The 26,245-nt window shown below is 39.8% G+C and overlaps 1 protein-coding gene across 1 annotated transcript; it reads left to right on the plus strand.

The window, feature by feature from the left end:
* The first annotated feature begins 21,192 nt into the window (after nt 1-21,192).
* Nucleotides 21,193-24,381, plus strand: LOC136228758 (ras-related protein RABH1e). The gene is made up of 6 exons (XM_066017233.1): nt 21,193-21,441; nt 21,828-21,898; nt 22,609-22,697; nt 23,180-23,291; nt 23,606-23,696; nt 23,873-24,381. The coding sequence occupies exons 1-6, from the start codon at nt 21,325-21,327 to the stop codon at nt 24,014-24,016; spliced, it is 624 nt and encodes a 207-aa protein (XP_065873305.1). The 5' UTR covers nt 21,193-21,324; the 3' UTR covers nt 24,017-24,381.
* Nucleotides 24,382-26,245: the final 1,864 nt, after the last annotated feature.

Genomic DNA, 26,245 nt, shown 5'->3' on the forward strand with positions numbered 1-26,245 from the left:
GATCAACATCTGGGATGAGTCTGATGATGAGTCGGAAGTGGCTGTTAGCGCCGAAGGAAAGATTCTGCCAGGATTTGAGATCTTTGATGATGTTGCTGACTGGGGCAGTGGAAAAGCGAGCTGCTTTGTCGAGGAGATTATGATGTTAGACTTGAATGCCGAGGAGCAAGTAATCACCATTGAAGCAACTGCGGGAGCGGTGGACGAGCCTAGTACCTCCAAAGTTCATGAGAAAGCCGAGGACCTTGAGGATGAAAATTGTATTACTGCTTTGTTTGAATCAGATGATGTAATCGCCAATACTATCAATGAAATGAATTCTGATTTTGCTTACTTGCTTGATGTTGATCGTGATCATTCCATGCATTCTCATTCATATAACATGCCTACATTTGAAATCAATACAATAGAAATGTCAACTTTCAATCTTGGCACGGATGAAAATCCTAAACTTATACAAATTGCTCAAGAATTAACTATTGAAGAGAGGAAAGAATTTGAGAGAATAATAAAAAAATACGAAATAGTGTTTGCTTGGACATACGAAGACATGCCAGGAATTGATCAATCAATCGTAACTCACCGCATTCCAACATATCCCGAGGCGAGGCCCGTAAAGCAGAAGCTCCGACGCATGAGACCGGAATGGGCAGATAAGATCAGAGAGGAAGTGAAGAAGCAGTTAGAAGCAGGGTTCATCGAAGTAATCGACTATTCCCCTTGGGTCGCAAATGTGGTGCCCATCACAAAGAAGGACGGCAAAGTAAGAATGTGCGTCGATTATCGAGACCTTAACAAGGCATGCCCCAAGGATGAATTCGCGTTGCCTCATATTGACGTGTTGATCGACAGTGCAGCATCAAGTGTCTTACACACGAATGTAGATGGTTTCATGGGCTACATGCAAGTACAGATGACTGAGAAACACAAAGCAAAAACCTCGTTCACAACTGAGTGGGGGACGTACTGTTACAGGGTGATGCCATTTGGTTTGAAAAATGTCGGGGCAACTTACCAGCGAATGGCCACAGCACTGTTCCATGATATGATACACAAGGAGGTAGAAGTTTATGTGGATGACATGATGGTCAAATCGGAGACAAGAGAGGGGCATTTCGCTGCACTCGAGAAGTTTTTGGCCCGAATTGCAGAATTCAAGCTAAGGCTAAATCCGAAGAAGTGCTTTTTCGGCGTTTTGTCAGGGAAAATCTTAGGCTACGTAATCGGAAATAAAGGAATTGAAGTAGATCCCGATAAAGTGAAAGCTATACAGGAAATGCCGGCACCGAAGAATGAGAAAGAAGTGAGAGGGTTTCTGGGGCAGGTTCAGTATATCAGTCGGTTCATAGCAAGACTCACCGCAATCTGCGAGCCAATCTTTAAGTTGTTAAGGAAAGACCAACCCACAATCTGGAATGATAAGTGTCAGCAAGCTTTGGAGAGCGTCCGGAACTATTTGTCTAATCCGCCAGTTCTGAGACCGCCTAAACTAGGAAAGCCGCTTCTCCTCTACGTAGCGATTGAAGAGCGATCCATTGGGGCAATGCTGGCCCAAGAGGGGGACACCGGTGTGGAGCACGCGGTGTATTATCTGAGTGAGAAGTTCCTGGAGTACGAGCTCAAGTATAACATGATCGAAAAGACGTGCGTGGCAGTAGTATGGCTAACAAAGAAACTACGACACTATTTTCAATCTTACAAAGTGGTCATTATTTCCCGGATGGATCCCGTGAAGTATCTGTACCGAACTCCGTCTTTGACAGGGAAGTTAGCCCGATGGTTACTACTTTTATCCGAGTTTGACATTGAATATATAACGAAGAAGGTTATCAAAGGGAGGGCCGTGGCAGAGTTTCTGGCCAACCAGCCTCTGAATGCAGAAGAGGAAGAGATAAATTATGATTTCCCCGATGAGCACTTAAGCGCAATTGAAGTTATACCATGGAAAATGTTCTTCGACGGAGCAGTTAATTCGAATGGAGCCGGAGTTGGAGTACTACTTATTTCACCAGAGGGAGAAAGAATCCCGATGGCTAAGAAGTTATCATTCCCTCTTACCAATAATATGGCCGAATATGAAGCGTGCATTTATGGCTTAGAGTCATTAGCAGCATTGGGAGCATCATATGTCGAAATTTGGGGTGACTCCAAGTTGATCATCGAACAAGCGCAGGGAAATTGGGAAGTGAGGGAAGAAAGGTTGCGTCCATACCTAGACCAGCTAGAAGGGTTGGCACAAAGATTCAAGGAATGTCGTTTTTATCATATCCCTCGAGCACAGAACCAGGCTGCGGACGCTTTGGCCACTTTAGTGTCAGTTTGGGACAACCCTCGAAACCTTGCCTCAAAGCCGTTGGTATTGAAGAGATCTCACAAACCATGCTACGAAGACGTAATGATATTAGGGGCAGATGAAAAGCCGTGGTATTTCGATATCGTGAACTTTATGAAAAGTGGAACATACCCGGCAGAGTCGGAACTTAGAGATCAAGCTATGATTAGAAGGTTAGCTCAGCAGTTCGTCATCCACAACGATTTGCTTTATAAAAGGCACACCGATGGGTTACAACTGAGGTGCTTGGATGCGGAAGAAGCCCGCGAAGCAATGGAATCAGTACACTCGGGAATTTGCGGGGCCCATATAGGAGGAGCGGTGTTAGCAAAGAAAATCATAAGGCAAGGCTTCTATTGGCTCACCATGGAAAGAGATTGTAGCGAGTATGCGAAGAAATGCCACGATTGTCAAATCCACGGCGATTGTAGTCATCTTCCAGCCATGGAATTACATGTGTTAGCACCTATTTGGCCATTCGCGGCTTGGGGCATTGACATCATTGGTGAGGTAAGGCCTAATGCTTCAAACGGGCACAAGTTTATTGCAGTCGCCATCGATTATTTCACCAAGTGGGTAGAGGCAGAGTCGTTTAGCAAATTGGGATCCAAGCAGATGAGAAAGTTCATTGAGAAACACTTGATCACCAGGTTCGGAGTGCCTCATCACATGATCACGGATAATGGGGTCCAGTTTCAGGGGGAAGTAAGAAGTCTCTTCCGAGAATATGGCATTGAACATCACATATCTTCTCCGTACCGTCCACAAGCTAATGGGGCAGTAGAAGCAGCTAATAAGAATCTTAAGAGGATTCTCGTAAAAACGGTGGAATCACATCGGAATTGGCATGAGCAGCTCCCACTCGCATTATGGGCTTATCGCACGACAGTCAGAACCTCGACTGGAGCAATGCCATTCTCCTTGGTATACGGAACAGAAGCAGTCCTGCCGATTGAGATCGAAAAGCGATCGTTGAGAATCGCAGTGGAAGTAGAAATCCCCGAGACGGAATGGGTGAAGAAGCGACATGAGCAGTTGGCTTTGGTTGACGAGAAAAGGATGGAAGCCCTTTACCATGTGCAGCTATATCAGAGAAGGATGGCCCAATCCTTCAACAAAAAGGTCAAGGCCAGCCCTATCAAAGAGGGGGACATGGTGCTGAAACAGATCCGTGTGACGCACACCGACCCTAGGGGCAAGTTTAAGCCTAACTGGGAAGGGCCATTCTTCGTGAAGAAGATACTAAGCAAAGGAGCAGTGAAGTTAACTACTATGGACGGCATGGAATTCTCCGAACCTACCAACCTGGATAGGCTTAAGAAATACTTTTCGTAAAAAAAAAAAAAAAAAAAAAAAGAGAAAAAGAAAGAAAAATTCCCGATAGGTTGAAAACCCGCAAAGGGCGACCTATGCAACAATAAGGGAAATCCCAATGGGTGAAAACCCGAAAGGGCACTCATTTAAAAATTCCAGGATAGTAAAAGGAGAGGAGAAAAATCGCCGGGATCCGAAACCGAAAGGCGGGTCCTGGTAACAATAGTTATAACTTGAGCAGTTACAAAAACAATGTATAAGAGGCTAAATATTTCTGTTGTTTGTAAATAAATAAAGGCATGAATATATTTGACGAGAATGATTGGAATCATCACAATCTACTGAATGTATGGTAATATGAATCATGAGTTATATATTTCCTATCTTACTGTTCACAATAAAAAAGCCTACCTGCTATCCACCCCGCTCCCTATACATCAGCTATACATCGGGGTAACTCTAATGAAAACTACAAAGCAATACATAATAAGCCTAATATGGAGGGAAGTCCCAGTAGGCCTCAAACCCCCTCAAATGCGATGTTCGCTCCGCAGATAAGGTCTCCTCGGTAACTCGGAGCCTCTCCTTAGCAACTCGTGCTCTCTCCTCGGCAGCGAGGCATCCTGTGGTCTCAACATGCACCCTCTCCTCGGCAGCGAGGCGTCCAATTGTCTCATCACGCGCCCTCTCCTCAATGACAAAACGTCCAGCAGTCTCCCTCCGCATCACCTCCGACTAGTGGTCGTTCCGCTCTTGGTACACCTGGCCAACCCTGGCATCGGCCTCCCGCATCGACTCACTCCGTCTCCGCTCATGGGCGTGAAGATCGCACTAAAAAAGGAAAAAAAAGAAGAAAAACAGATGTGAAAAAAAAAAAGCAGCATAGGCAAGAACAGAAATCATACATACATGCATGCATTCCACTACACTAAAATAAAGTAAGGATACATACCAGGTGATCGGCACAGCGCAAGCTGAGGCAGTCTCGGAGGTAACCGGACAGTCCCACATAATCTGTACAAGTCTCTCTCGTAGTCTGCGAAGCGTCGGAAGGGTCAAATGGCACCCTCGATGTGAAGATGGGAGGAGCCATCTCGACACCCGCATAGGCTGCCCCAGACTCATCATAACAAACGGTGGCGAAATCTCTCCCGTAGTCCGGAACGGGCACACCGAAGGAGGACCTCTCCGGTCGGGCAGCACTGGAGGACTCGCCGACATAGTAGGGTGGCTCGCCCACAGATGTTTGAGCTCGAGTGCCGTCAAAGAAGTCCGACAGATGAGCGCTCCTCCAGGACCCCTCCTGCAAATAAAAACACAATAAATACCGCTGACCATCTCATGAATAAAGGTAAATAGGCTGAACCACTCACCGGGACCTCCTCCTGACCGAAGACTGCCGCGACAGCCTCCCGCAAGAATACGTCTGCCACGGGATCCACCTCCATCGCCGTCGCTGGGGCATCCCTCGCGCTCAACAGAGTCGATAGGTAGGGATCACGGTCCCCGGCATGAACCCACACCTCTCTACCGAAAAACCGATGGGTCAAATCCTGACGGATGACCGACAGGGGCATGGTCCGCACCACGAACATGGAAACGGGAATCTCGCCCGGTGTCCAGTGTGCGTTACTAACCCCGGTGATGCCTCGGTCCCCCAAATACCATGCCCGCACGTAGGGGCCGGTGAGCACGCACTGCTGCTCCTGGATCACAGATACATACATGTAATCGGGAACGAAGTCGAGGTCGTCCCACCTGAACTTAATCTAAAAAAAACACAAAGAGAAAGTCAGAACGGTTCAAACAAGAATCTAGCACGACTAGACGACATCTACCTATCCCAGGGTCCGCGAGTCAATCTAATCTAGGAGCCGCGCCACCGTCCGTCTCCTCTCGGCGCCTAGGTCAAAATATCTCCATCGGGTCATGAGAGGGAGCCTCGGTACTCGTGGCCGAGGCCGAGACTGGCTGGGAAGAATCCGCCTCTCATACGCCCAGACCTGCGGTAAAAACAAAGATTATAAGTGTGGAAAGCGCGAAGAAGATAAAATGGGCGAGTCAAGGGCGCGTCACGTACCAGCAGGGCAAAGGTGTAACCACCGAAGTCCTTGCGCTTCCGGCAAGTCAGATCCAAAAATTTATATAGAAAGGCTAGACCTGCCCCCGCCCAATCATAGGAAGCCGCCGCATCCAAGTCACTGAGAGCCTGAATAAGACCAGCGTGTACCTTTCCGCTCTTGGTGCGGAAAATCGTCTCACTCAGAGTATACACTAAGAAACTACGAACTGCCAAGTCAGTATCGTCTGTCTCGCAAAAATCCCGGCGACTCAAAAGGCTCGCAGTAGAAATAAACTTCACCGGAGTAGATCTGGCGCCTGGACAAACTCCCGGCCCAATCAAAGCAGCAAGCCTAGCGAGGTCAACCCGCGGTCGCATCAGGTCAAAATGAAAGGGAACTGGAGTGCTGCTCCCCCGCAGCCCCGTCAATAAAGAGAAATCTCTGGGCGAGATGGTCATCTCCCCAAAGGAAAGATGGAAGGTGTGGGTCGAGTCAACCCACCGCTCGCATAAGGCACGTAGGCCAAAACGATCACACACCCCGTTGGTGCGGGACAGCGCTGAAATAAAGGGCTCGAAGCCCAACTCGCGCACACGGGCTCTCGCCGCGGCGCCTAGCCTAGCATACCACGAATGAATCTCGGCCGTAGTCCCGGAAATCTCGATGAACTAGAAAGAACAAGACAGGAAAATTTAAATACGATTCCTAAAGCGTACGATTGATGAAAACGCGTTAAGAAGAGGTATTCTTTCATTATCTAACCTAGAGACATCTGGTCAATTAGGGCCAACTTTCTATAAAGGTCTCTCCTTTAGGGTCGCTCATGTAAGGTTTAGTTAATTCTTTAATCCACTCTCGTCCGCATTGACAAGGAGCATAGGTTAAGTTTACTATTCACGTGCATTAGTTAAGTTTTCACTATTCACATTTTTTACTATTCACATGCACTATTCACGTTTTACTATTCACGTGCATTAGTTAAGTTTTCACTATTCACGTTTTTACTATTCATGTACACTATTCACGTGCATTAGTTAAGTTTTCACTATTCACATTCACGTTTTTACTATTCACATGCACTATTCACGTTTTTACTATTCACGTGCATTAGTTAAGTTTTACTATTCACATGCATTAGTTAAGTTTTCACTATTCACGTGCATTAGTTAAGTTGTCACTATTCACGTTTTTTACTATTCACGTTTTTACTATTCACGTTATTTTTACTGTTAGCATGCAGGAATTCGCAGGGTTACTACTCACATGCATATAACGCGCGTTCGTACACAGAAACAAACAAGTGTTACTTGTAAGTGAAGAAATTCATGTTTTCTAGCTAAAGTCCTCTAAGGCAATCTAAAAGTTAGCATGCAAATCATGTTCGGATAGGAATACTAAAGCCTAGAATTTGAATCAAACAAAAATGAGAAATCACTTACCTCGTTGCAGCGTGTCCGGCTCAGATGCGTCGTAGGGTCGTGGAAAGGGTCCACTCTATCTAGGTTCACGTAAACCTCATCCATGCCTCTCATGCCATCACATTCATCCAAATCCATCCCGAGGATAATCCAAATCAAAGTCTAGAGAGAGAAAGAAGAGAGAGAAGGTGTGGGGTTGAAATGAAACCCCACCACCTTATATAGGAAGAGGGAATGTCATTCCCATAAATAGTGAAAAAAGTACGATGTGACATAAAGGTAAAAAATAAATAATTAATTACCAGGTGCACCGACCTCTGATTTGCAGTCTGTTTCAGCCTGCATTTCTCCCAGACAGTAACCAATACTGTCAAGATATGAACTCCAGACAACAGACAATTTTTACAGAGCAGTGACACCAGTCAAAATACAGACAACAGTCAACAGAAAAATAATCATTAGTCTATATCATTCCAGACCAAAACACGTTCCCATTAAACCTCCGAGACACTAGCTCCAGACAATGGTGTTTTAAAAGAATTCAGAATCGTTAGAAAGAACTTTTCTGCCCTTGAGCCATCTTACCTACGGTTCACAACCGAGGTAGCTTTTTAGCCATCTTACCTACTGTTCGCGACCGAGGTAGCTTTTTAGCCATCTTACCTACGGTTCACGACCGAGGTAGCTTTTTAGCCATCTTACCTACGGTTCACGACCGAGGTAGCTTTTTAGCCATCTTACCTACGGTTCACGACCGAGGTAGCTTTTTAGCCATCTTACCTACGGTTCACGACCGAGGTAGCTCTTTAGCCATCTTACCTACGGTTCACGACCGGGGTAGCTCTTTAGCCATCTTACTTACGGTTCACGACCGAGGTAGCTTTTTAGCCATCTTACCTATGGTTCACGACCGAGGTAGCTTTTTAGCCATCTTACCTACGGTTCACGACCGAGGTAGCTTTTTAGCCATCTTACCTACGGTCCACGACCGAGGTTGCTTTTGAGCCATTCTTACCCATAGTCAACGTACGCTAGATTCCGAGAGAAAAACATCCACCGACGGCCGATTCAGAGGCAAGGCTGGAAAGAATCGATAAACAACACCGGAGCGCGCAGCGCGAAGGTCAGGTATTCTCCCTCCTACTCTTTATGTGTCTTTTACTTTTTATATGTTTTACATTGCATGTGTGCGTTAGCAAAAAACGTTTTCAAAACACACACATCACTGTCAAAATAGCAAAGTAGGGGCAACTGTAGACACCGAGTCGGAGGACCTGTGACGAAAACCTGAAAACAAGACGGTTGAAGCGATTGATTCCGGAAGTTTTGAAAAACAAAAAATATATAAAGAATGATAAGTACATAATAAGGAAGAAAGAGTTATGGCGGGTCGCTGTTGCCAATGGGGTGGCTCGCGAATGCTTAGCGGCATGGTGCGAGCGCTTAGCGGCATCCGACGCGCGGTCGACGACAGTCGGACGTCCGCTCGACGGCGCGGGGCGCGCGCTCGACGTCCGTCGGATGCACGCATCTAACCACAAGTGGCGCGCGCTCGACGTCCGAGCGATGCACGGGCCCGGTGGCGCGGAGCGTGCTCTCGTCGGCCACGGGGCGTGTGCGCCCGGCAGCACGGAACGCGCGTTCGACGACCGCGACACGTGGGCGCCCGACGGCACGGAACGCACACTCGACGGCCGTAGGGCATGCGCGCCCCGGCGGCTGTTGGGCGAACACCCACCGACGTCGGACGAACGCCCAACGGCGGTTGGGCGTTCGCCCAACAAATGTTGGGCGGCCGGCCAACAATGTTGGTCAGCCGCCCAACTATTGTTGGGCGATCGCCCAACAATGTTGGGCGATAGCCCAACGTGAGGTTGGGCGGCCGCCCAACCCCCTTGGGCGACGCCCGATTCTTTTCAGGCGTCGCCCATTCCGCCGGGGATCCGTTTGCCTATAAAAGGCACGGATCCCCATGCAAAAGGGGAGGAGGGATTTTTAGAGCCTTTCTCACTCTAGACATTTTTAGAGAGAGAAAGTGATTTTTTTTGAGAAAAATATTTTTTTTCTCAAAAATTCCGAATTTTCCAAAGTTAAATTTTTACTAAAAAACACAAAAAACCGGAAAATCACGACTCGTGGAATCAATCGGCTTCGACTGTCAGATACCGAACTTGAGGTATTATCCGAGGACTAGACTCGTTTTATTTTATTTAATTTATTTCTTTTCCTTTATTTATTTTTATGTTATAATTTTATTTATTTTGTCATTTATTTATTTATCACGTTTTATTTAATTTTTCGTATTTATTTAATTTCCGTCTCGTGTTGAATAAAATTCGGTTTTGCTTTAAAATAAAAAACCTCGTTTTGATATCCCAATACGAACCGTGATCCGATAAAAAGGTAGTTCTGGTGTTAAAAACGTTGTAATTATAAGTTTTAATTTAAAAGAATTTCCGAATAATGTTTTAAAATAAAAACGTCGTTTTAGGAACTTCCGTTATTGACTATGATCCATTTTTGGTAGTTCGGAAATCCAAAACGATTGAATTAGACTTAATTTAAAGTTTTTGAATAAATCTGAAAACAATTGGAGTGCTGCTGCAAATTTCCGTTTCTGTCACTAATTGCTGTTTACCGACGGATTTTCCGTCGGTAAATCTGCTGGAATGTAAAAAATATTGTTTTGGTCCCTGTTTCTTAACTTTTAAGCTTTTGGTCCTTTGTATATATATGTATATTTATGTAACATATATTTTCAAACTAATTTTTAGACATTTGGTATATATAATTATTTGGGATGTTTATATATCATTTTTTATTAAATATAAGTATATGTATATATATATCTTTTCTTTTCTTTTTCCTTTACTTAAATGGTAATGAATTTCATTTTAAAAGAATATTTACTTGGGTGTTTTGGGAGTGATTAATTAGTGGATGAATAGATATTATTTTGACATTTAAAATTACATTTGTTATGTATATATATAGTTTTGGGATATTTGGGCTATATTAGTTATTATTAAATAAAACTATTTTGGGGGATAAATGTTATTTTCTTATCTAGGAGTTTTATTTACTATTTTTACATATTTGAAGCAAAAATGTATTATATTTAGTATTTTCATATAAGTATAATATAATCTCTTTTCATTTATTTGCATTTTATGTTTCCTTTTTTGGATTAAAATGTATATATATATGCTTATATTATTTTCTTTAATCTTTTGGGTCATTTAGGGGTCCATGTTTCAAATGGGCTTTATTTGGGAGTAAATTTTGGTTTAAATATATTCATTATTGTAATTATGACAAATAGAGAATCCATTAAAGAAAAAGGGGAAAATTAAATCACAAAAAGAGTTTTTAATTTAATCATTTAAACTAATGGTTTTTTAGAAATTCCTAATGTAAATAAATAGTGTTTTCTTGACATTTCAACTCATTTCTCAAATCAACACGTTTTAAAACCTTAGTCCGTTCCAACGACGGATTAAGCGAATCTTGTAATTAAAATCGTTTCCATTGTGAATAATGAAGTTTTTGAATCGTTTTCTTAAATGATTTATACAAAATAAATTGACTTGTATGTTTAACCATGTTTTCTTACTAAAGGTTTTTACCTTAACGTTTTCAAACACTTGAGTCGTTCCAACGGCGATTCGGGTGAACTTCATCAAGCGGGGTTTTGAAACGTACCAAAATCGCTCCAACGACGGTTAAGGTACGAACCATGTAAATAAATTCGTTTTGGGGGAATAAGTTAGTATAGAATTAACACGCAACACGACATGTAAATCACGTTGTAAATAAATCACTTCTTTCTCCCCCCTCTCTTTGTATGTATATCGAACTGATGTAAATGGGTGATTCTTTACTAAAGTGGCTTTTCCATAATATATGCTCAAAACGGTTTCCAAAACGAGAAAGAAAAGGTTTCAAATCAATTTTAAACTCAAAGAAGTATACGATTAGTCCGTTATCGCCTAACATGCTGAGTAGGAGGTCGGTGGTTCATAACCGGGCGATGTTGGGGTGCCTAGTAGCCTTTCTCCGGAAAGGAGCTAGCCTTCTCGGCTCGTACCTAAGTTTCTCGAACCCACACCGGTCTCCCGCAAGGGATCGGTGTTCATTTTCCCATTCGTGGGTGGCGACTCTTCCATATCTCCGGTCCTACCGAGCAGCTTGATTCCACGATTGGTTGCTTTCGGCGCCAATCACCGCTTACGTCGCCATGAGGTGTCCACCCCCCGGTCCGCCCGGGAGATTAGGCCGCGGCACCTCGTCTAACACCGGCGCTGGTTCTGGCACTGCCAGTAGGGTGCCGGGCAGGATGGGGCGGCGGCAGTGGGGCAGGCTGCCTCGGGATAGATCCAGGTTAAGAAAGGGATGTCGGGTAGGTTTGGTGATGAGTGTGGGGTTCAGATTCAGGGGAACTCAGTTTCTCCCAAATCTAGGGTTGTGATGAATGGTTTAGGGCAAATTTCTTGGAAATATACGGTTATGGGGGTGGTTGAGGAGGAGCCTTGTATGGAGGAGGTATTGATGGAAGGGGATTATGGGGATGTGTTCTCTGACTTTGATGAAGAGGATGGTGAACATGACGATCCGCTTTGTCCGGTGATCAGGCTTTCCTCAGCAGATAAACGGGAGCTCAGGAAAAAGTGGAAGATTTCTTTAATAGTTAATGTTCTTGGGAAGAGAATTAGCTTTAACTACTTCGCCCAGAGGATCCAAGCGCAGTGGGCTAAGAAAGGTAAAGTCAGTATTACTGACTTAGAGAATGACTACTATGTCATTAAATTTACTCGTGTTGAAGATTATAATGCTGTGATCAATGGGGGTCCGTATATTATTTCCAACCATATTCTGGCCTTGCGGCCTTGGGTTCCAAATTTTAATTCTCATGATTGCTCGGTGAACAGAATTTTGACTTGGGTTAGGTTTCCGGGCCTTCCTATAGAGTATTACAGTGAAAGTTTTCTCAATAAAATAGGAGGTCTGGTTGGAAAGGTTCATCATGTGGATAAAACTACGGTTGGAGCTATTAGAGGTAAGTTTGCTAGGGTTTGTATTGATGTTGATCTTGCAAAACCCCTGTTATCAAAATTCTGTGTTCATAACAAGGTGTACCTTATTGAATATGAAGGGTTACATAATATTTGTTATGATTGTGGTATGTATGGTCATACTAGGGAGGGATGCCCTAAGAGGGAGAAGGTGTTAGAAGAGGAAGCTGGGGGTAATATCGGAAGAACCGAAGGGATCCAAGGTGATGGGGGGAATTTTGGTCCCTGGATGGTCGCGAAGAGGCCTGCTAGACGAAGGACTCAGCCTTCAGTTGTTCAAAATCGTCCCCCTGATATTAACCCTAATATAAAGACTATCCTTCCAAATCCTACTGCTAATCCTAATATCAAAGAGAAACCTAACCCCCAAAGTTAAAGGGGATTCTAGGGCTGCGTCAGGTATCACTTCAGGTTCTAGATTTGGGGCCCTGGCTATTGAGGAAGTACAAGATTCTGGCCAGGTTGACGAGCAGATTGATCAAAGTATGCCAGGATTAGAATCTATAGAACCATCAGTTAAGGTGCTTAAAACTGTTAACCCCCTTTTTGTCTCTAAAGGCGAATCCCAGGTGGGATCCCAGACTTTAGCTTATCAAAGGAAGAAAAAGATGAATGAGGTTAGTATTCCTAATCAGGGTGGCGACCCTGGTATTGGGAAGACTATGGGAGTTAATAAAACTAGTATGAAAAAGCTAAAAGGGAAGCAAAAAGGTGGCCATAATTCTTTGAGAGAGGGACTGCGGGTACCTCGGCAAGGCTCTTAGGAGCCCCTAATAAATACCTAGCTTAGGGTTGTGGGTGCGGTCAGTTGTCCTCCTTTCTATGGATTTGTTGTTTTAGAGGTGCGGCTAGCAAGGCTACCCGTATCCATGTTAATGATCTAATTAAACAATTTAATCCGTCTTGTTTTGCTTTAATGGAAACTAAGATTAGTGGAGATAAAGCAGATGAGGTGGTTAAAAAGTTTAGGAACTGGAACTGTGTTAGATCGGAGGCTACTGGCCGGGCTGGTGGGATTTGGCTTTTCTGGAAGCCAGATCGGGTTCATTTCGATATTATTAGTATGGATAAGCAGTTTATTCATTGCAAAGTGAGTGTTTCCAGTAATAAACATTTTTTTATTACCCTGGTATATGCTGACCCTATTTTGGCCAATCAGAAACGGCTTTGGGAGGTTCTTTACTCTATGAGTGTCAGCATATCTGAGCCTTGGTTTGTTGCTAGTGACTTTAATGATATTGCTTTTATGAGTGATCAGAGAGGGGGTTCACATCATTATGTTAATCGCTGCCTTCACCACAAGAATAGTATGGATTTATGTGGGCTTTTTGATCTTGGGGCCTCTGGTCATAAATTCACTTGGAAGCGCAACAGTACCTTTGTTCGTTTGGATAAGGTTTATGCTAATGTTTTAGCTCAGACTACTTTGCCTGAGAGTTCTGTGTTAAATCTCCCGTTCCGTCATTCGGATCACTGTCCTATATTATTTAGGCTGATGAGAGGCAATCGTCCTAGGGGTGAGAGACCGTTCCGTTATCAGTTGGCTTAAGAGTCTCATCCTAAGTTTAAGGAATTCGTTCATGATAATTGGAAACCTCACTCGAATGTCCTTCAAGCTGCTGAAGGATTCAGGAATAATGTGCTGGGGTGGAATAAAAATGTCTTTGGGCATATTATTAGGAGGAAGAATAAATTATTGAATAGAATTGAGGGCATTCAGCGTAGGTTGGAGGTTAGGTTTGATCACGGTTTGAATGGCCTTCTCAAAACCCTTCAGAAGGAGCTGGAAGCTGTGCTCAGGCAGGAGGAGCTTCTTTGGTTTCAAAAATCTAGGAAGTCCTGGATCAGAGATGGGGATCGAAATACCAGGTATTTTCATCTCTCTACCATCATTAGAAGGCAGAGGAATATAATTGATGCTATTAAGAACTCTAATGGTGATTGGGTGTATGAGGATGATGATATTCGGAGCTTGGCCCTGAATTTCTATAAGGATCTGTTTAAAGAGGAGCCTGTTCATCTGGAGAGGGCTCATTCTGTTGCTACCTTTCCTATGGTTGGAGAGGATGGTATTCTGGATGCCTTCCACCCTATTTCCCTGAAGGAAATTGATCAAGCTATTTTTAGTATTGGGGCTACTAAAGCTCCTGGGATTGATGGCCTGCCTGCTAGTTTTTACCATAAGCACTGGGAGGTTGTGAAGGAAGGTATCTATAACTTTATCATAGGTGTTTTTAATGGTTCTCAGGATATAGGGCTGGTGAATAGAACCCTTTTGGTTCTGATTCCTAAAATTGAGAAGCCTTCTTCCTTTTTGCATATGAGGCCTATCAGTCTTTGTAATGTTCTTTATAAGACTGTTACAAAGATTGTGGCTAATAGAATCCGTTGCATTCTTCCTGAGATCATTTGTCAGAATCAGAGAAGTTTTGTGTCTGGTAGACAAATGATGGATAATGTGGTGATTGCCCAGGAGATGGTCCATACTATGAAGATTAGGAAGGGGAAGAAAGGCATTGTGGCTCTTAAGTTGGATCTGGAGAAAGCCTATGATCGCATCAACTGGAGTTTCCTGATGGAGAGTCTGGAGAGAGCTAGGATCCCTGACAGTTGGAGAAGGTTAATAAAGGTTTGTATCTCTTCTCCTGTTTTTCAAGTTATGATTAATGGGGATATGTCGGAGGAATTCTCTCCGGGCCGGGGTATCCGTTAAGGAGATCCAATGAGCCCCTTCCTTTTTGTTATTGCAATGGAGAGGTTGTCTCATCTAATCCAAGATGCTGTTGATAATGGGAATTTCCACCTAGTGGCTATCAATAGTTTCTATCCCTAGGTTACTCACTTATTCTTTACGGATGATGTTCTGATCTTTCTGGAAGGTAATGAGGAGAATTTGAGTATTATTATGGATATTCTTGATTGTTTCTGTTCGGCCTCTGGTCAGAAGCTTAATGTCCAAAAGTCTAGGATGATGTGCTCTAAAAATATGAACCAGAGAGTCTGTAAAAGGTTGAGTGATCTGTCGGGTATTCCTCTGACTAGCTCTCTCGGGAAGTATCTGGGTATCCCCCTCCACAGTGAGAGAGTGTCTAAAGTGTCTTTTAAAGATACTTTGGATAAAGCTAATATGAAGTGTGCCACGTGGAAATCTAAGACTCTCTCTCTCGTTGGCCGTCTTACGTTAATTCAATCTGTTAATTGTGCGACTCCCAATCACATTATGCAGGCTTGTCATTTTCCTGAACCTGTGCTTAAAGATCTTGATAAAATTAACCGTAGGTTCCTATGGGGGGAAGCTGAGGAGGGGAGAAAGATCCACCTTGTTCCTTGGAGTGAGGTTTGTCAGCCTAAAGATATAGGAGGTCTGGGCATTAGGAAAGCCAAAGATAATAATAAAGTCTTATTAATGAAACTCCTGTGGCGGATGTGGCAGTCTCCTTCAGCTCTGTGGGTCCAGCTTTTATACGGTAAGTATCGGAAGGATAAGGTGTTTGGGGGGCCTAAGGATAGAGTGGTTAATTGTTCCTTTCTTTGGAAAGGCATTAGTGCAGTTTTTGCTGAATTTTGTTCTAGGATTGGGTGGAATGTGGGTAATGGCAGGTCCATCAGTTTCTGGAAGGATATTTAGATAGGTAAGAAGCCTTTATTGGAGGTTTGTACTTCCTTGCCTCCGTTGGACATTCAGGACTGGAGGATTGCTGATGTTGTGGATTCTGAGGGTGAGTGGATTTGGGATAAATTTGATTCCTACCTCAGTCTGGAATCGCTCCTTACTATTAGAGGTGTTCAGATTAGTAATCAAATTGAAGACAAGGATAGTTACTATTGGGCGCTGACTAATAATGGGGCCTATTCGTGTAAATCTGCTTTTCAGGCGTTCTATCAGGGTTTGGATTCTTCTTCCCCTGGGGTGTGGAAGACGATTTGGGCCTTAAAAGTGTCGTACCGTATTAGGAGCTTCCTGTGGCTTGGGGCTAGGAATAGGTTGCTTACTAATTCAGATAGAAAAAGGAGGCATCTGGTGGATTTTGGAGCCTGTGGCAGATGCAGAGGGTTTGAGGAGACTTTGTGCCATGCTCTCAAGGATTGTGAGAAAAGTAAAGAGGTTTGGAGGAGAATTCTCCCTAGGGATGTGCTATCTTCCTTTTTAGCCCATTCTGAGAATGATTGGTTTGTAGATGGAATTAAAGGGATTCTTCTGCCTGGGAATCAGGGTGTTCTTCTTTTTGTGGTGGTTTGCCATCAGATTTGGAGATGGCGTAACGAGGAGATCTTTGGAGGAGGAGTGGTTTTTCAGCCAAATGTCCTTGATTTCTTTTCTAAAAAGATTAGTACCTTGGTTGAGAGTTTTGTTGAAGACCCCTTGGCTAGGGCTGTTCAGAGGAAAGAGATCAATCTTTTAGGCTGGTGTAGGCCGAGTGAAGGTGTGGTTAAACTCAACACTGATGGTTCTTGTCTAAGAGACGGGAGAATTGCCGCAGGAGGGGTCCTTAGAGATGATGGTGGCAGGTGGGTTTCTGGCTTCTCTCAGAATTTGGGTATTGGTTCTTCTTTTTCTGCAGAGCTTTGGGGGATTTTCTCTGGCCTGAAGCTTGCTAAGGATCTAGGGGTGAAGAAGCTTCTTGTTGAGTCAGATAACCAAGAAGCGGTTAAAATGATTTCTGAGGGCAATGATGTTTGCCGAAATAGCCTGAACATTATTAAAGGCATTAGAAGGATTGGATCCTCCTTTGAGTTTATTAGGTTTGCTCATATTTATAGGGAGCAGAACCGCGTAGCGGACCGTCTTGCGATGGAAGGGCACTCTAGTTTGTTGGGTCTTTCTACCTTTTCTTCTCCTCCGGTCTTCATCTCTTCTTTGATCTTGAAGGATGTGGTGGGGGTCAGTTTTCCTAGGCTGATCCCGGGTTAAGCGGTTTTTTGTTTGTTTTGTTTTTCTTTTCCTTTCCTACCAAAAAAAAAATTACCATTACTATACTTACATTTGTTTAGTTAAATATAATCATAAAAATTTTATTTACACAATTAAAATCAACAAAAAAAAACATGAAAACGTGAAAAATGAGAAAAACACGAAAAATATGAATAGCAACTCTGTTTTTTTTTGTTTTTTTCTCGTTATTCGTATTTTTACGTTTTTTATGCATTTTTTGGGTTTTTCATTTTTTCGTGTTTTTCAATTTTCATATTTTTTTTTTCTAGTTTTTTGTTTTACAAAGTGAAGTATCACAAGCAGTGTTGCAATCCAGAGAAGCTGAGAATAAATTGCTGTAAAATGGAACTTGTAAGAGGAGAAGGGTGCATAAAAACAAACTTGAAATACAGAAACCTAATCGATTTTAGGTCAAGTTTGAAATGTCAACTTGAAAAAATAAAAACAAACTCATGATTTCATATGCATAATGCATGCTGCATGCTGCATGTTGCATGAAATTTCTAAATTAAAGAAGGAAATGTCGAATGCTAAAAATATTAATCATATTATTATTTGTTATTATTAAAAAAAAATGAATGCACTTTTTATTTCCTTCCTTCCAGAATAAGAAAAGGCATATAAAAAGAATTTGAATTGTCAAAAGCAAAGCGTGTATGAGATGCCGGCTTTTGAATTCTCAAAATACTAAAGTTTATTAGCTCCTTAATTTGATTAATAACCAATCTTTCTTCCATTTTCTTACATTGCATGCCATGTTGATTTTACTACCAACATGAAAAAACAGTATGTAAGATTTTACAAAACATTATTTTTATGTTAAATGATAAACTATTATTTCTATTATTTAAAGATTAATCTTATATTTAAATTTATATTATATACAACAAATTTATAATATTAATTCATATAACCAAATACACTATCTAAGCCTTACCAAATTTGACTCTAACGTTTCCGAAGAAATATAAATTTGACTCTAACATACGAAATGATAAATTCAATCCTAACATTATGGTTTCAAATAAGATATTTTACTGTCATATCGCACATTCCAAACAAGTTTGTCGATAAATTGGAACAGTTTCTATTAAAAATATTAATACAAAAGAACGAAACGGAAATTAAAGTAATAATAGAACATAATATATATATAAACTGGAATTACAGAATATCAAAGGAAACAAGATCTACGTGTGAAGCTTCCAGAGTCCAAGAAGGATTGGATCCCTAAAGAGTACCTCAGAGGTCCAGAGGCCAACAACCAAAGGGGGAAGAAGTAAAAAATCCAGGTAGGAGTGAAGAGCATAAAAAAGAATCATTATGAATGAAGAGTTCGGGCGAGGACGGATAAAAAAACCTTCAAAGAAGTGAATTTCATTGAGAGAATTTTCCCTCAACCTCGAATTAGAGGAAACCTTGCTTTGTGGTTCCTTTGGCAGAAAGTTCTAGTAACTAGTGGCATGTGGTATATTATAAAAAGTTTTTCCAACCTCTTATAAGAAACAGAAGAGAAGAATGCACCGTAAAAGAGCAGCTGAAAGGCACCATGCTAAGAAAGAGGATGGAGGGAAGCCAGTGGCAAAGGAAGAGGTGAAAGCCGATGAGCGAGATGAGAAGTTTTCACAAGAGACGCCAAAGAAAATCATTCAGAAGGTGCGATGTGAAAATCATTCAGAAGGTGCAATGGATAGTCAATATCAAAATTGTTGATCGATAATGGTTCTATGATGAATATCATACCATTTAGGATGATGAAGACCCTAGGGAAATCAATAAAAGATCTCATTGCTACATAGGTCATGGTGTCATATTTCACAGGGAAGCCACTAAAACATTAGAATTGTTGCCAGTAGAGATTATAATTGAAAGCAAAACATCTATGACAACATTCTTTATCATTGATTCAATATTAAACTATCAAATCTTGCTAGGGAGATTGGATTCACGTCAATTGGCGTGTGTCATCCTCACTCCATCAATTCTAACTTTTATAGGAAGGAAATGAAATAAAAGTTATCTAGGCAGATGAGAAACCATTTACAACTCAAATATATCCCGTAGAGGTAAGGTATTATAATGGAGGTGTGGGTCACGTAGAGTTTCCAATGAAATAAAGAGAGAAGGACCCAACAGTATCACTTGGAGAAAGAAATGTTAGCAAAAAAGGGAAACCTATCTTTTAACTATCAACATCATTTCATGCTAATTTTGGAGAACGATGGAGAACCCATCATTGAATAGGTCCATGATTAGTAAACACAAGCCGACTCCATGATCTATATTATTGTGTCACATAAAGAAAGATTTTATGGCACATTTAAAATATGACACCATGACTTTTGAAGAATGAAACATAAAATTTACGTTCCTCAAATTCATGCTTGAGGGGGAAATTGATTGCACAAAAAAAGTTTTCTTGATGCACTCCTTGATGTACACTTTTCATGGGAGAAATGTTTTCTAGGGGAACGTTTTAGGAAATATTTTTCCAAGGAAAATGTTTTAGGAAACTTTTTATTAGAAGAAATATCTAGGGACCTTTTTTATGTTTTTGTTATGCACCATCTTTCCTTCTCGATGCACTTCCATTGGTTTATCTTTCCTAGTGAACCGTTCACTTAGAATTTTCTAGAGTAGACCTCAATTTTAGGGAAACCATTTTGAGAGAAACCAGGATAACCGTCTTGAAGGAAACTAGGGGAACCATCATGATAGAAACTAGAAAAACCGTCTTGAGGGAGACCTGAGGGAAACCATCTTAAGAGAGACTTGAGGGAAACCATTTTGAGGGAAGCTAAGGGAACCATCTCGAGGGAAACCAGAGGAACCATCGTGAGGGAAACCAGGAGAACCATCTTATGGGAAACCAAGGGAGACTTGAAGTAAGCATAGAGGATACTCATATTTTAGGAGGTCGTTTAATTTTTAACATATTTTTCGTGGGTCGATAAGAAGCATGGCCATCATGGAGATTATAGGAGCCACATGGTGGAGTAGTTACTTAAAACATGATACGAAAGTGGAGAACATGACTTAATGGAAACCATAAAATTATCTTCAACATCTATAAAAGGAAGAACATCACGACGATGAAAAAAATCTTAACTCAACACACACTTAAACAGAACTCTAATAATTTTACTCTAAATTTCACCATTTTAGATTTCCTAGTTTTTTTTAGTTGTAATTTTTGTCCTTTTAATTCAAGTTTAGTTTATTTTGAAATGTTCATATTGGTTTTTGATAATCGAATTTTGGATTTTAAATTGAAATTTTATAAGGGGAAAAAATTGGTTAAAGAGATGATGAGAGGGGCAAAAGAGGAAAATGATTAAACAGAAGTTGACCAAGCGGAGTCGTTGTAGTTGGTGGTTTCTCCTCGCCAGAATATAAACCATTTTTTTTTAGAAATGCTTATAATTTCATTAGATAAAACATGAAGAAATACAACAAGCAAATAAAACCTCACATGATTACAGTCTAAAGCAAATACAATATCCACGAAGGGATGGAAATGACTACAAAGAGCAAAAAGAGCCCATAAAAGGTATAAAAAACACAAAACAATAATATATTTCTCGTTAATCCAAATCTGTAGAAAGACATCTGCAATCCAAACTTCATCCTTTAGACCATTCCGAACATTCGGATATGAATCTTTTTTTTTTTTTGTTGCAACCACATAGTTTTATTGATCTACGGACAAGATAAACCATTTCCGCTCTTACTAAATCCGAAAAAAGAATAAACGACAGAATAATAGAGAGCAGATACAATCAGACGGATAAAGAGTTCTGATGAAATATATGAACACAGACTAAAAAAACAATAAAAAAATATAGAAACCTAACCCGATATGAGAAGGAAGAAGGAAGATCATTCGTCCTCCTCAAAGTAGATAAAAAAATAATAATAAAAAAATTAAAATTAAAAAAATTAAAAAAATCAAAAAAAAAAAGGAAAAATAATAAAAATAGAAAAAAATAAAAATAGAAAAAAAAATAAAAATAGAAAAAAAATAAAAAAATAGAATATAAACCAATTGAACTCAGAAACTTGTTCGTTTTCTCCTTCTCTCTCATCTCATCTAATCTCTGTGTTGTATCATTTTTTGAGACAGATTCTTCCATAATTCAGATTCAGATCTGACATCCTTACATTTCTTTTCTAGAACTGTAATATCATAACAATGTCGACAGTATCTCCACTGGCCAAATACAAGCTCGTATTCTTGGGGGATCAATCGGTAGGCAAAACCAGCATCATTACTCGCTTCATGTACGATAAATTCGATACCACTTACCAGGTCCTTCTTTATTTCTTTCTTTCTTTTCTCTAATTTCCTTTCATTTTCTGTTGTTAATTTTCTTACGCTAGCCTTTGACTTTGTTAATGGACAATTTGGGATATGATTGGAGATATTCCAGTAACCGTAGTGATACTTCTGTTAAATGTTCAGATTTTCTATGGTTTGTGAATTTTGAATGAGACTGTGTTTTACTGTTTTATTAGGTGGTTTTGATGGATTTTAATGAATAACAATTACTCTGTTTGCCGGATCTTATGACATTTATTTATTTATTAGAGAAGCACATTATAAGACTACAACCCGAGCTGGGATCTATTTAGAATGCTGCTGACTGATTCTTGTTTCTTCCTTCGTTTAATGTGATTCTACGTGATCAATTTCAGGCCACCATTGGGATTGATTTTCTATCGAAGACAATGTACCTTGAAGATCGAACTGTTCGTTTGCAGCTCTGGTATGATTTTTTCTTATCTTTATCATCATCTTCAATTGTAAATTGAGGCTTTCTTTTCACTGTATTTTTATCAAAGCATTTTTTTGATCTTATGGCTAGTCTTAACTGTTGGATTGCTACATTTATAAGATTTGGAAGTGGGTTTGCAGCCACATCTTTTCAAACCACCCTATCACATAATTCAGCCATTTTAATTCCCTTTGTGGTTTTCAGCCTACTCTACTAGCTTAACTGCATTGCAATAGTGTTATGGATTGGATGATAGGCGAAGGTAGTCAATAAGATGTACATGTATTTCAATTTAATTGTTTTTCTTTTGCATTTGTAATTATCCTTCAATCGATAATCTGCAATTGCTTCCCTTTGCCTTGAAAGCCTGCGTCACTTGCCCAATTATTGCAATGCAATTTAGGTTCAAATTGATAGAAAAGCCATATTGTTGCATCTTTGGTGTTTCTTTGTAATATAATTATGGTCCAAGATGAGGCTGCCTTTTTAAGGCAGGCTGTTATGTTTCTCTGAATTCAATAAGAGGTCAAATTTTCTTCATACTTGTTGGCAAAGAAACCTGTTAATACTCTTTCTTGTAGTTTTCTTGATGATTGAGGATTTTTGACATATTGCTGCATACATGGTTCTCTTGATGTTTGTGTTCTTTCATTTGTTCATGCAGTTCTAATTTCTTAACTTTTTATATTCTATTTTCTCAGGGATACTGCAGGGCAGGAGAGATTTAGGAGTCTTATACCAAGTTATATTAGAGATTCTTCTGTTGCAGTAATTGTCTATGATGTGGCTAGTAAGTTGTCTTTTCTCAAAATACACTTTTTTTTTTGTAGTTCTTTGAATTACTTCAAATTTATAAAGAAGGGATGACAATCATTTGCATATGTCATTTAACATTATATCAGAACCAAAGGACCTATTGTTTGTCTTAGGACTGAAAGGAAATAATTGAAAGCAAAGAGAACAAGGAGATCCCATGTCACGTTGTTCTGATATATGATAAAGTCATTTAATTATTTTAAATAAATACAAATAAAATAGAGTGAAGTGAAAAAATAACTGGAGATCATGTGCATGTGCATGAAATGAACATCTTCCCATCTTCTTTCCTCTTTCATGTATATGATTGTAAATCTCATTACATGTATTTTTCAATTTAGTTTTTGTGTTTAATAGAACCCTATTAATTGTCAGTCCTAGTTTTTGTCTCAAAGGATTTATTATCTTTCTACTGTGATCTTGTTAAATTTCTCACTGATATGGAACCATATGCAGATAGGCAATCATTTCTGAACACTTCTAAGTGGATTGAGGAGGTAAGAACAGAACGGGGCAGCGATGTCATTATTGTTCTTGTTGGGAACAAAACTGATCTTGTTGATAAAAGGTAAACATTAATTGATAAAATAAGATGATAATCATGCTTTAGAAAAATAGCCTTTTGCGGTGATGAGAAACTGCAAAACGCTGACAGCAATTGTACTTTGCTTCGTTATTTTTCCCCTGTTTTTGTATATATAAAATCTCTGTGGTGAATGGCTAGGAATCCTTAAAATATTATGTTGATACTATCTGATTTTCCAATGTTTACTTTTTCTTTTTGTTTTTTTGGGAGCTTTATGCAAGTGTTCATATTATTATGCTCGGAGTTGGTTTGAAATAATTATTCCATTTGGTGGTGTTGCTCTATTTATTCAACAGGCAGGTTTCTATAGAGGAAGGAGATAACAAGGCTAAAGAGTTTGGAGTGATGTTCATAGAAACCAGTGCAAAAGCAGGATTCAATATTAAGGTGAAATTCTATTTTCCAAGTTAATGACATGACAAAGGTGCTTAAGTCTTAGGAATTATATTCTCATGTTGTGCATATGCCCGGACACAATGATCATGTACTTTGACATCATTTTCTCGTTATTCTAATTGTGCATTTCTTATAGCTCTAACTTTCATTTGTGAATATAATTGCAGCCATTGTTCCGGAAAATTGCTTCTGCCTTGCCGGGGATGGAAACCCTTTCCTCAACAAAACAAGAAGACATGGTTGATGTGAACTTGAAGCCCACTGTAAATTCATCCCAGAGTGAACAACAAGGAGGGGGTTGCGCATGTTAGAGAAGTGCGGTACAAAAGATACAGAGAAACTGAAGCACTTTATATAGACAGGTATACCCATTCAATTCAAAGTACATGACGGATGGTTATTTTGAGATAAATTGACTTCCACGGAGATAAAGATATATGATACAACCTCAGGTTTCAAGTGTCCCATGGGACTTCTAATGCAAGACGGTTTAGTAATTAGTTTGATTTTTTTTTATTATAATTGTTCAATAGTTCTTTTTATGCAACTTCTTTTCATTTCGTTTCAAATTTCTTCTTCCTTTAATTCTTGAACAGTATTCTCAATTTTTTTATTTATGTAGGAACAAATTCTTAGGATATCGTGAATGTTGGCATTTGTAATATTATTATATATATCATTTTTCATTTAGATTGAAGACCTTGTGCCTGCATTATCCTCTCCTTCATATCTTGGGATTATTACAGAGTGAATTTGTTTTTCTTGCCTAAAATGTGAGCTGTTGAGACCAAGATATTGAAGTACACTAGTGCGCAGTCTGCTTCAACATATCCTTTAAACTTTAAAATAGAATAGTTCGCTGAAGTAACTATCCTACTTATTAGAGATTCTAATAAGCTCGTCGGTAGGGCTGTAAATGAACAGAGCCGCTCATAAACGGCTCAGTGATCGGCTCGATAAAAGTTCGGCTCGATTTGTAAACGAGCCGCTCGTGAACATGATTTACTGGCTCGGTTCGTAAACGAGCCAAGCTTGAGCAGGCCAAAGCTCGGCTCGAAAGCTCGCGAGCAGGCTCGATTAGAACATTTATGAACAAATTTTAGTTTTGTAGAAAACTATATAGTTTTTTTGTTAGTTCACAAATATCTAAACTTAATATTATTTCATTTGCTATTAGATGAGTTCGTTCACAAATATAATAAATGAGTAATAGACGAACTATTTGTGAGCATCTTGTTTATTTATTCATGAACTTTGCTTGTGAACTTGTTTATGTACGCAATTAAAGAGTTATTTGCGAGCAAACTTCACAAATATAATTAACAATTTACTCACAAACAATTCATGGTTGGATAATTTTCTTAATGAACCAAGTCCAAAAGAGGATTTTGAGCTCGAAGCTCGGCTCAAGTTCGTTGAGCAAGCCAAAGCTCGGCTCGGACTCGGCTCGTTAATTTTATAGCAAGCTCGGCTCGGGCTCGAGCTCGTTAATTTTATAGCGAGCCGAGCTTGAACAGGCCAAAGCTCGGCTCGTTTACAACCCTACTCGTGGGTACTTATCTATTTGTCTTGTATTTATTAATTTATCTTTCTTTAATGAGTGATTATCATTTTTTTTTATGTGTATGAAACTGAGGTAGACTTTTATATAAAAGCATACAAAACTCAGCTTGAAAGCATCACGTGGATGAAAACATGTAGCATAACGATGCATCCTAATAGCGGATATCATTGATACATCATCAAATTATTGAAGGATTTGAAGCGGAAATATATTGGTATTTAGGAAACGAATTTCAAAAAAAAATTCTAAACAAACAATCAGTGTGATCCAATCACTCTAATTAAACAGTCAAACATCCGATGTTTAACATCAAATCCTTAATCAGAATCATTAAGTTCTTTAATAATCAAATTGATATTTATACTACGAAATTGGTATAAATACCTCTTATAGATTCCAATCGGGTATTAAAACTTCAATAGTAGTGAAATCTCTAGTCAATACACTAAGTCGATTGGATCAATTTTAAAGGAATTGATCAAAGCTCGTATATATATTACTTAAAAAAACATATGGATTGAATTCATCAATCCATACAAGGCAACTAGGACATACATGTGTCTTAGTGCATGTAATTTTTTAATATAATAATATTAATTAATTAATATTAAATATAATAATAATAAAAATAAATATTATTATTATTATTATATATAATAATAATAATTAATTAACTGCTTAATTAATTATTAGTATCCTTTAACAAAATCTTAGAGGAGCTCAATTAAAATACCTCTCAATTCCAACAGTCAACACTTGATCATTGTATTTTGAAAAAGCCATCAACTTAAATTGAGCAAGAATAATTATTTATAATTTTCTCATTTCAATTGAATATCAAATAGTGTTAGAATGTTTTGTCAATCTCATTGACATATTCAATTGTGTCAATTAATTAATTAAAACACTTTTAATTAATCAATTTACTGCTTTACTATAACCCTATGGAGGTAATAAGTACACATCTTCATCAAGA

The sequence above is a fragment of the Euphorbia lathyris genome, chromosome 5, assembly GCF_963576675.1.
Source record: "Euphorbia lathyris chromosome 5, ddEupLath1.1, whole genome shotgun sequence".
Taxonomy (NCBI): Eukaryota; Viridiplantae; Streptophyta; class Magnoliopsida; order Malpighiales; family Euphorbiaceae; genus Euphorbia; species Euphorbia lathyris.

Bases quoted from the DNA above. Each gene is read 5' to 3' on its own strand.
- LOC136228758 (XM_066017233.1), top strand. From the start codon at position 21,325: ATGTCGACAGTATCTCCACTGGCCAAATACAAGCTCGTATTCTTGGGG. The intron at 21,899-22,608 runs GTATGATTTTTT...CTATTTTCTCAG, and splicing joins ACTGTTCGTTTGCAGCTCTG to GGATACTGCAGGGCAGGAGA. The intron at 23,697-23,872 runs GTGAAATTCTAT...ATATAATTGCAG, and splicing joins AAGCAGGATTCAATATTAAG to CCATTGTTCCGGAAAATTGC.